The 11,719-nt window shown below is 37.0% G+C and overlaps 3 protein-coding genes across 3 annotated transcripts in view; all 3 read right to left on the bottom strand.

The window, feature by feature from the left end:
• LOC103509509 (mitochondrial ornithine transporter 1) overlaps positions 1-3,371 on the bottom strand; it is a 10,717-nt gene extending 7,346 nt beyond the window's left edge. The window contains exons 1-2 of the mRNA XM_026823825.1: positions 3,112-3,371; positions 46-314 (exon numbers count right to left, since the gene is read on the bottom strand). Of these exons, the coding sequence (XP_026679626.1) occupies positions 46-112 (67 nt within the window). The 5' untranslated portion in view covers positions 113-314; positions 3,112-3,371. The remainder of the gene's footprint in view (positions 1-45; positions 315-3,111) is intronic.
• Positions 782-7,090, bottom strand: LOC103509501 (putative fatty acyl-CoA reductase CG5065). Its single transcript, XM_008474125.3, has 3 exons — positions 5,888-7,090; positions 1,169-1,830; positions 782-1,040 (listed from the first exon to the last, which is right to left on the bottom strand). The coding sequence occupies exons 1-3, from the start codon at positions 6,738-6,740 to the stop codon at positions 1,014-1,016; spliced, it is 1,542 nt and encodes a 513-aa protein (XP_008472347.1). The 5' UTR covers positions 6,741-7,090; the 3' UTR covers positions 782-1,013.
• A 1,123-nt stretch (positions 7,091-8,213) lies between these two features.
• Positions 8,214-11,303, bottom strand: LOC103509502 (vesicular inhibitory amino acid transporter). The gene is made up of 2 exons (XM_008474126.3): positions 10,524-11,303; positions 8,214-10,170 (listed from the first exon to the last, which is right to left on the bottom strand). Exons 1-2 carry the CDS (start codon positions 10,932-10,934, stop codon positions 8,989-8,991), a joined length of 1,593 nt encoding a protein of 530 aa, XP_008472348.1. The 5' UTR covers positions 10,935-11,303; the 3' UTR covers positions 8,214-8,988.
• Positions 11,304-11,719: the final 416 nt, after the last annotated feature.

Here is an 11,719-nt window from a genome sequence, read left to right as displayed (position 1 = left end):
CTCATAAAAAAAAAAAAAAAAAAAAAAAAAAAAAAAAAAACTTACCAAGAGATCCGGCCGTGAAATCAATGACACCGCTTTTCCAAGTTGCAACTTCTTTGTGCCTTGCCATGATTTTGATAAACTTTCCACAAATATACCTTCTCTTGATGTACGAACTCGATCTAAATACGAATAATTTAAGATGATGATGATGATGTCAGCTTTCGGTGCTGTTATTTTACTGGTAATATAAGCACGCAAAATTTCTAGATTTCGTAAGAATTTTCCCAAGCATGATTGAATTTGTACTTCGCGCCTTACGACTGATTACACTGTGAACAAAAGGATTAAGTACTGAACGTGAAACATGAATGAACGTGAAACATTAATGATAACGTGAAACATTAATGATAACGTGATTTTATTATCGTGTCCAGATGATTAGGTGATATGAAAGGAGAAGGAAGGATGATAACTCTTGATCAGTGTTGCCAAAGTTAATTAGACATTTATTTTTCTAATTAGGGACCTGTTGTAAAATAAAACATGAGTACAAGTAGATACCATAGACACATAATTTTATAGATCTGCATGCTGGGAATCCTGTTTCAATTTCGGGCAGTTTACTTTTTTTTTGTCTTACATTTGGGGATACAGTTAGCTTTATGGAAAATGGCATGTACCTTGCACACTTGTGATTTTTGATTACTGGTATTGGTATACTGGTGGCTGTTTTGGCACTAAAAACTGACCATCGAAAATTTGACCCGATTACATTACTTTCCTTCCTATAGGATAAGGAAAGTAAAAAGGAATCCTGCGTAAAATCAGCAGTGATTGAAGAAAGACGTTCGGATTTTGCATCACTCTTTATTATTATACCTATTGTAGGTAATTATATTCGTACCAAGTAGGTAGGTATTTTGTTGTAGGTACATAGTAATGTTATCAACTCGTACGATTAGTGTGCGATACTAGGCTAAACATAGCGAGAGTTCGTTTATCGAATAAAGGTGTGCTTACTTATCAGTCTACTTAAATTTAATAACTTTGAGAAGGACGGAACCAAAAGCTACGTCTATAAGTTTGGTCGCCCAGAATAATGCTTGAAGTTTCCTCCGAGCTGAAGGCAGAGATTTATCCGGATCATTGAGGACATACTTCCGGATGCCTATCATGTGAGAAGGACGGAACCAAAAGCTACGTCTATAAGTTTGGTCGCCCAGAATAATGCTTGAAGTTTCCTCCGAGCTGAAGGCAGAGATTTGTCCGGATCATTGAGCACATACTTCCGAATGCCTATCATATAATTCTTAACATAGGCATCGTACTTGAGTATTCGCATGTCTACAGGGAAAATTTGCCAGTCATGTGATGTTTTTAAGCTCTCTGCCAATTTCTTTATGTTTCTGGAACCGAAGTGCCATTCATTCAGAGCGAAAAATTCGCCTGTTTTTGCAGCCTTTTTAAAACGAGTATAAATTTTCATCATCATAGGCTTCTGTTTTTGAACTTGTAAGAATATGTCTAGCAGAAGAGCAGGCAGGAAATGGTAGAGTAGCTCACAAAATCTATGAGCGAATCTGTTTGTTCTGAATGAAAAGCCCGGATAGAATTGGATGTATTTGCTAGGTGTTTTCAGGGCGTACTTATGACACATAATACCAAGATCCCTCCAGGACAGTGGGTTAGTATGTCCGGATGAACAGTTGTATACTTGCAGTTCTTTGGTTTGTGAGGTGCCTGTTTTCCACGCTGCACTGATGAGAGTATTCACTACTAGATCCACAGGGATGATATCCACTACCAAGGTATCTTCACACACAATACTTCTGATGGTTCCGCGGCCTTGCACGCGGGAGACCCGGGTTCGATTCCCGGCGGGGTCAAGAAATTTGTATCATGCAAATGATTGATTCCGTGACTGGATGTTGTGAGGCCCACTCAGCCTCGTGAGGAAAATGAGTAGCTATCGCTTATAAATGCACATAGCGACCGGTTCCAGCATGGTAGGTAAACATTGAATGTTAGGATTATTGAGATATTGGGAAAAATCCTACAATGCTGCAGTGAGCACTAAAGTTGTAATATAATAACACAAAGAAACAGCATTTACATACTGGTGGCTTTGAAAAATGCTATCCTGCAGATAGTAGGTATTTTTCACTCTATGATATACAATAAAGCAAAGGGCCATCCATACTTATCTTTTCAAGATTTAGCATGAGAGGTAAATAGTTCTCTTTGCAAAAGTCCTCAAGAGCTGACAATATAAAGTAATTTGAGGACATTGTTGCCTCAAATTGTTTTCTTTATTTTTAAACATGGGATGATGTCAACCTTAAGGAACAATGATGGGTAATATTAGCCTTTTTTTATCCTTTTGGAATTTCCCTTTTTCTGAATCTTGTTTCCCCTCTTTAGGAATGATAAGCACAATTACATTAGATACCATGGGATGCTATGCATTTAAATGGTTATCTGACAGAGAGACCTCTGAGTGAAATCCTACTATTTGTTTGATGAAAATTTTCAAGAATTAAAGAGTCTGTCTCTCATTTCACGGAGATGTTTGGGTAAACACCATGGAATATGCTTTGGAAGCCAAGATGAAACAGTGGTCAATTTGTCAAATGGGATACCTAAGATTTTCTCTGCCATTGTATTCCTAGGCTGATTATTATTATTTTTTTTTTTTTGCACTTATACCTAGAAGAATTCATTTCATTGACTTATGTCTAGGGGTTACAAAACTAGTGCTAATGATATGACCTAAGTAATACCCCAAATCAATAAACCGGTAGGTAAGTACCCATATCAAAATATTACCAGTAACCTAGATCTTATCTGAGTAAGTGCATGGTTCTATCAAAATATAAGATTTTAGGTAGTAGGTATACGAAAACCTGAATATTATCAGCCCTAGCTAGAAAGCACTGGTTAGGTACTTATACTACAAAGTTGAATGCTTAGTTCAGCAACTAGGCAATTACATCAGACAATCTCATACTTTTCTTTAGATTCTAACTTATTCTGCCTACAAGAAGTTACCAAATGGATTGAGAACTATGCTAACTAGGCAGATTCCTTAGCCAAATTACCAAATTTTGAAGGGAATCTATTACTTACCAGGAATTTATCCAAGAATTTCTTCAATACATTGGCATGTCTTAACCGTAAATCTGTAGCATGTGATTCAGATTCAGTTTTTGGAGTAGAAAACGCAAAATGGACACGATTATTGGACTGCGCTTACAGCTTTCAGGTCATTGAGCTCTCAGGACTCAGCATCAGCACTATTTATCAATCAAAATAGTTGTCAAATAAAAAGGTAAAAGATAAATTTAAATTTAAGGAATGATTGAAAAAGACAGAATGTCCAGGTCACAGGTCAAATAGAAAAATCCAGAAATTTTAAAAATTTCGCGGGCTTGTTTTGATTTTGCAAGGTCCGTTTACACGATGCGATCTTCGGCTATAAAAACGATTGCGCATGCGCAGATCAGGCGGCCATTGTGATTTGATCCGAGAGAGATAGCGATAGATTGCGAAAGAGGGGAAAATATTCTCAAGGTCGAAAATACTATGGAATATACAACAAAGGCACGGTGATCTATGGTTTGAGGTCATTGACCTCAGCGGTATTAGGTCGGGGATTTTTTTCCATTTTAGCCCAGTCAAAAAGGTACCTATTCAAAATTCGATTTTTTGAGAGAAAATTGCGAAAATATATTTTAAGACGGTTTTGTATGGTTTCTTGGGTGCTGAATTCGAATTTTTCACTTGTTGCCTTGGAGGAAATCAGCTTCACAGTGAAAACGACAAAAACTCCATTTATTTTCGCTTTTAGTCAAAAAACTCCCCCTACGTTTTTTTTTTTTTTTTAATTTTTCGTCAACCTAAATGTCAACATTAAAGTAGACCTCATTTCCTATGAGACATACTGGTCAGAGATAATATTTTTGATTTAAATCAAATCAAAGTGGAAATAAATTTCATTTAGGTATGTGTGGTAAAGTATAATGAGCTTTATTCCTTTATTAATGGTATTATGATAATCATGATTTTGAATTAAAATAATAATAATAATAAAATGAACTGACGCCTAGCGGCCGCCCCTGTTTCAGACCACCTACGCTACGTGCAACGTGCAAAGCTACACGTACGACCAGCGTACGGTAATTCTCACACGCGCAACTGGCAACAGGGCTTGAGAATTTTCAGGACTGCCAGGTGATGAAGTAAAAGTGGGAAAAAAAAATCTATCCTAGAGAGTTTTAGCAAGTACGTACTCTTAGCGCCTAGAACGATTCGGTGTTCTTGACACATCCCCTAATAAGATACTTGCCCATTTCTTCTTCTTCTTCTTCTTCTTCTTCTTCTTCTTCTTCTTCTTCTTCTTCTTCTTCTCCTTCATTCCCGTGTTTAGACGGGATCGGCGTTTTTCGTCAGCCTCTCAATCAGCCGTTTTTAGTGTGACTGCTTAAATTTTACTACTGGATGATGCCCTTCGTACCCTCAACCTTTGCTACTTCTTTAACAAGGGAAATTTCAGGCTGGTACAATCCTCTAAGCTGGTCTACTCCCTGTTTAAAGTACCCCAGCCAGACTATTAGGATACCTACTAACTTAGGTACCTAAATACTTGGCGGATAGTAGTAAGGAATGTGGTAGGTACCTACCTGATAAGGTACTGATCTGATCGTAAGTAGGTATTACCTACTTGTACATAAAAAAAAAAAAAAACTGATACAAATACCGACAGCAAATCGAGATGTAGACCACTTCGCAATAAAAAATCAAAACATACAAAAACGGACCTAACCTATCCTAATCAAGTGTTGTTGAACCTTACCAAAAAACAACATGTTTTTTTTTCTTCGTGATTTTTTTACGTGAGGTATCGTACGATTCAGTCTGGTTACCTAGTGACCCAGTCTGAATTCATACGAAATGAGAACTTGAATTGAGATTTTGAGCCAATATAGCATTGTTATGTAAGTAGGTACTCTCATGACTGGTGAATACAGTGTCTTTGGTCTAGCTGGACACGAATAAAGTTAAGCTACGTCGTACATGATTGCTATCTAGACGGGTGACCGTCTGGGACATTAATGTTTCTGGATATTTCGAATGCCTTATGAGGACATTTGAGGAGCCGCTTGAAACAGCGAAAAAGTGCCATAAAGTTCCTCACACGTCAAAATTACAAAAAAGGTCAGATTTAAAATGACCTTTATTGAAAGTTGTTCTCAAATTTTGAGTTACGTCGTTGTCCAGTAATCTACGAGCGGCAGTTTTATTAATCGTAGGCTACTTGAACAACAATAGGTAAATTTTATCTCTGAGTAATGCTGGAGCTTATGAAGTCTGATTACCTAGAAGTGATTGCACCATACCTAATACCAATCTCAAAATCCAGGATTGAACTCAATCTCGAGATAAACCGACCTGGTAAACCCAAAAATACAGCTGGAAAGAAAGAACGAGTCAATATTCAAGTAAAATTTTAGATTATGTTACAACGAAGAAAAAAGTCAAATACACAAACATGTATTTTAAAACAAGAAAAGGACTTTATATAGCTAATTCAAAATGACAGGAGAGAAAAGAAAGTAAAAATCTGCATCTTTTTCTGGAAATTCGGTGTCGAAATCACCGATTCTCCCTACGTTGTTGCATCGATGAGAATCATGACTCGAATGGGAAAGGCAGTCCTGGACGAGATTGCTAAGAATGACGAGTTTGTTAGAGCTCTACATTCTGTGGGAACGCCGTGGTTCCGCGTCCTATTTCCATCATGATGCCTGAGATGCCAGACACATTGTCTACCCAGCCAGGTACTGGTTCAAACAGAGCAGCAGTGACAATACTAGGACGTACTATGGATATGGGAATCTTAGACTGGTTCCGCGTCCTATTTCCATCATGATGCCTGAGATGCCAGACACATTGTCTACCCAGCCAGGTACTGGTTCAAACAGAGCAGCAGTTACAATACTAGGACGTACTATGGATATGGGAATCTTAGAAGAAGCATCAGCTACAATATTCTCTGCCATGTTCTTAGTCAGGGTGTAAGTGTTGGGATGATTTCCTTGGATTTCTTTCTCTAGGATTTCCAATTCCTCGTCACTCAAAGTTTCACAATAATGTATCAACTCTTTGGGATCCATTACGGGTTTATAAATCTTTTCCGATATCTTTTTCTTGTCGGCATTTGAGTAGGCTGTTGATACGTGAACAAAAGCTTCCAAGCGTTTCATTTCCAGACAAAGATCTGTGACGCGTTGTGTACCTTGTGTGTTTAGTTGGACAGCGGTTTTTAGGGTTTCGTTAAACTTTACCGTGGCTGCAGAGTGAAATACAACCGCTACCTCCTTGATAAGTTCTCGTCTGTCCTCATCGCTAATTCCAAGATGGGGTAAAGTGACATCACCAGACACAATTTTCAGTTTGTCAAACACTTTTGTATTACCTTCTTCACGGAGTCGATCAAACACGGAACTCTTCAGCAATTCCTTATGTCTTAGCTTGGCATCTGTCCCTCGCTTTGGTCTAATGAGCAAATAAACATTGTTTATTTGTGAACATGAGCGGAGAAGTTTTTCCACTAAAGCTTTTCCAAGGAATCCAGTTGATCCGGTGATGAAAACACTTTTGTCCTTAAAATAATTCTGGATGTTACTATCCTCAAGGATGGTATTCACTTGAACATCACTAGTACACACGGATTTGGTTACGCGTTGCGGTTGCATTGTTAATGTTAAATAATTAAAAATGTTCAAAAAGAGTTAGCAATACGGATTGTCTACCGAAGCAAGATCGCGATGTATATTATCGAAAAACATTATTTACAAAAATTCAAACATGATTTTACGTTCGCTCGTACACGATAGAACCAGACTGATTAGGCCAGTAGATCCCGAGCTGTGAAAGTGAATAGAATGAGTAAGAAACTGGAAGACGGGTAGATGGCCGATGGTAGATGGTCGATAGTGAGAGTGATACTTAACTATTAAGGTCACATCTCAGCTTCCGTCATTGCGTAAACAAATTCTTATGTAATCTAAAAGAACAATCTAGGGGTTGGATGGAAGAGAATGCCCTAGGCATTAATCCCGCCCCTGAGTTAGAATTTTTCAATATTTTTTTTTTTATTTTTCTTTCTTTATTCAATTTTCTTTTTCATTTGTTAATTTATCAGTTTGTTATTTTGTTTCTTGTACCTCTTTGTAAATATTGTAAAGTTCTAATAAAGAGTTATATAATAATAATAATAATAATGACCCATTGCCCCATATTTTGTTCAAGTTCTTGACTTCGAATTTCGGGTGCGTTACACTTTGTCCTTTTTGAACTTTGGTAACACACGTCGCGTCGTCTGTATACAGAACCAAGGGACTCAAGGCTAACAGAAACGACTGGATCCATTATTTAGCTGGCTTAATAGGTACCTACATATTAGACATACACACCTCACTTACCCACATAACAATATCAAATGTAAACACACGTAGGTAGGTATGTATCTGCCTATTATTATGAATCATAATAATTTTTATGGATACCTATCTGTAAAATTCCATTCATGAGTAGGCACACTATTATGTGTACGAAGCCCCGGAAATTTTGGGCTTAAATAGATTCACTCCAAATTTGAAATGTGTATGGAAGTGGTGTGCCGAAAAGTCAGTTCAGTTTGGGTCTTGGGCTGATTTTAGGGCCCAAAAGTTAGCAACTTTTGATTGTGACGCAGTTGATAAAAACATAAAAGATACCATCTTTAATGTTTCTTGTCTTGTATCTTTATTATTGGAGTTATCGAACTCTTAATCCCTCTTCTAATCTGGTATTTCTGGTTTAGAAACCAGGTAACCTTTTTTTTTCTGGACAACAGAATTTTATTGAGGTCACAGTGAAGGTCTCAAAACAAATATTGGATACAATCCCAGTAGTGCAGTTGGCCAAGGTATTGGGTTCGTAACCGCGGAGACTGTGGTTCGTATCTCAGGAGAGACATAAAAAATTAAACACGAACGAATAAAGAGCTCGTTCCGATTGCTGATTCCAGCGAATTGTCAAACAGTGACCAAAGCCCAATTTAAGTAGGGAGGCAACTTTTTTTCGATAGACATATTTCGATTTCAGGCGAATAATTTTAAATTAATACAAGAGGTTAATATGTCATAAATAATGATAATAATAAATATATTTAATTATTGTAATAATAATACTTATTATAAAATATAAATGGAAGACTAATGTTATATTTTCTACCTCTTTTAACACAGGTAGGGGGAAACAAAAATGAAAATTGATCAAAATATGGCTCATTTCTATGAAAGTTTGTTATTGTTTTGAACTTGACCATTTTATTTTTGTAATAAAATGCAGGAAATGGATCTTTAGTGATATAAAAACGACAGAATTATAAGGAGGGTGTGCCTTAAAAAACTTCCGATTATTAGGTAGGTATATGCTGGATTCTTTTTTCTTTGCAATTTTTTTAATACCTACCCTCCTTAGTACTAACCGAGCTACAAAATAAATCTGACTTTGGGACCAACAAAAACTTCGCTTGAAGCAAAGAAAATAACAAACAATTAGGTCTATTTGTTGCATTCAATATTCGTAACATTTAAAAAATATCAAACAGAATTTCCTATAAATAACTTTGCAGTCCTATAATAATAATAATAATAATAATTCTGATAAAAAAAAAAAAAAAGAAAATCGTATAACGACCATAAATGACTAAATTAATATAAAATACAACGGTTTTAAATGGTTATGGAAGACATTAGTTACCGGAATATTTTGAACAGAAATCAGATTGATCTAACTAAAACGTATTGTACTACTTAGATTTAGATCTACAACCCCTGAACAAATTTGATTTATAAATAGGTATAATAAATCCTTATTCATAGGTATATTAAATATATGTTTTAAAATGATCATTATAAATATAATACGTGTAATATTAGGTAAATAAATAAAAAACTAAAACGGAAGACCAATTTCAAATGCTTGGATCATGGCTGATCCTGAATCATAAACACCTATAATACCAAATAAGCAGCCAAGAAAAATAACAAAACAGTCGAATGCAACACTTTGGATGCTCAGACTGCCACCTTTTAACTTGAGATGGAAATAACAGGGCCATATAAACGACAACATGGTGCCTGTGAAACTTCCAATGAAACCCATGAGAATGGCAAAGTGTGGAATGAAGACTGCCATCATGATTGTGAACAAGACAACAGCCACTCTGAACATGAGACCCCACACCTTCAACTCTCCATCCAGGTGCCAGATTGATGGGAACTGAGAATCACCACCTTTGAAATAATTGGTTTCGAGAAGTTCACAGGCTGCATAGTAGGGCAGTGGATAGGACAGCAATGCTTTCACAACGAGGAAGAAATTGACGAAACCTCTGAACCATGCGGAATCAAAGTTATTGGTGATCACTTGTTGAGTGTCATTTTGAAAAGTCAAAAAGCACAAGTAGCCGAACATGGATTTGAAAATAGCGGCCGCTATATGACTCCAGTCTAACATCCAGTCGAACTTTGAACGATCAATTAAATTCCCTTCCAATGTTGGAAGGAAAATTTGAGATGTATAGCTGAACACAATGACACCCAAGCTGATAGGGAAATTCTCCATATCCAAAGTCCATTTGACTTTGCCCCAGCCCCAGTCTCCTATTTGTAACAGACAATAACCAAGGATAACAACGTTGATAACAATGTGGGACATGGTACACCAGAAGCTCAACATGGAAACGTGATGGAGAGACTTGAGGAAACCAAGCGGAATGAGGAAGATTCCAATGAGCATCATCCAACTTCTTGTATCAATAGCGCCGTCCGGGAATGATCCAACCATCAAGTCACCACACACCACGACGTAGAGGATACAAGTCATGAGGAGTTCAATCATCTGGGCTAGATTCACTGCTCTGGCACCCCATACAGGACCAAAACATTCACTTGCTATCGACACATAGGAGTTTCTTACCCTTACTCTCTGTCCAGTGTTGGGGTCTATTTCATAGAGACATTCGACGAGTATTTTACCGGTGTAGCAGCAAATGTAGGCAATTCCAATCATCGCGAATATCGCCCAGTATCCCCCTCTCAGCACTGCGAACGGCAGGGATACAATGAACATCCCCTGGAAATTGAAATAAAATTTAAATTAATTTACATAGGAAATCATGGCAGATTGTCATTTTGTTGACCATTTTATTGATAGTATATTTTCACAGTTGTCGATGCGATAGCCCCAATTATTTGGTAACGTGTACTAAATAACAAACCATAACCACGTTGACCAAAGTTAAGTGGGTAATTATAATGATAAAATGAGCATTCAAATGCTCACAGTGGTTTTTCTTTTCTTCTCAAACGTATTTTCACAACCTTGCTTTTTCTTCAATTAACAAAAGTAGGTCTAGGTATCTAAAAGGTTCACAACTCCTCTCTATTCTATTTCACTGTCAAAATTTGCTGCATTGTTCTTCTTACCTGGATTGCATTTGTCACATTCCATGCTGCTTGCCACTCGTTGATTTTGTGTCTGCTACGTTCACCAAACTCCCCTCCTCCTCCTTCATCAAAACTCCCTCCCATGCTGAATGTATTACTACGAGATGCCTGGAAATCTTTGGCTCCACCACACTCATCCACTCCTCCATAACCCTTCATAGTGGACATCTCTATTGTCCCGTCCGTTTTCCTCTGTTGAATGTTATTACCAAAGTGGATGTGTTCACCACTTTGTCCCGTGGCTGATTCTCCTTCAGTATTTCTGCCTGTCATCTTCATCATGACATCCATGCAAGGGCCTTGCTCTGGGAGCTGAGTCTTCACAGTCTCCCAACCTACGTTGATAAAAGCTCGAAGCGAAGGGATATAGTATTTTCCGAACTGAGTCATTTTTCACAAGAAGGAAGAGATTATTTGGTTATTTTTCTTGGCTGCTTCTCACTTGGTAATCATTTTTCCATGTGCGTAAATTTCAAAGGCACTACGTAAGTGCTCAAAACATTTCTTTGAATTTCACCACACAAAAACATGTCTCAAATTTTACTGTTTATAAACTACCTAGGAAACTTGGAATTCCCTTACTTTACTATGTTTCAGACACTACACCATAACAATTATCACATGCAACCTGCTATTTACAATTAATAAAACAATATTTTAAAACTAAAAATAACAAATTTGTTCTTAAAATAAACATGGAAGCACAAAACTAATATTAAAAAAATCCGAGCTATTAGGATTTTTTCCTAAAAAAAAAACTAAACCAAACCCTTACTAAATAAAATGTCGATCAATGAGTTTTCAAAGCGCTAGCGCTTCGGAATTCAAAAGGAGGAAGCTTTCAGCTTTTGCACTGTGGGAGGTGGGAGATACTACATTTTATTTTTCCCACCCTCTCCCACGTCCAAAGATTCTGATAGTACGAGCAAAAGTCAATACGATAAGGTTTCCATACACTGGCGGCCAAAAATTTGGTCAGCAGTTTTACATTTTCCCGCTTTTTTTCGGTATTTTCACATGACCACGTAGGGCTCAGAAATATGTTTTTAAATACATTATTAAGATATCAATACAGCTCACACCTACTTCTGTTAAATCGTTTTCTTATCCACAGTTTATTTCCGTAGTTTTTGCAGAATATAAAAAAAAAGTTCAAAACAAATAAAACAAATGGT

Source organism: Diaphorina citri, unplaced genomic scaffold (assembly GCF_000475195.1).
Source record: "Diaphorina citri unplaced genomic scaffold, Diaci psyllid genome assembly version 1.1 scaffold505, whole genome shotgun sequence".
NCBI lineage: Eukaryota > Metazoa > Arthropoda > Insecta > Hemiptera > Psyllidae > Diaphorina > Diaphorina citri.
This window is presented reverse-complemented; position numbering and strand designations above follow the sequence as displayed.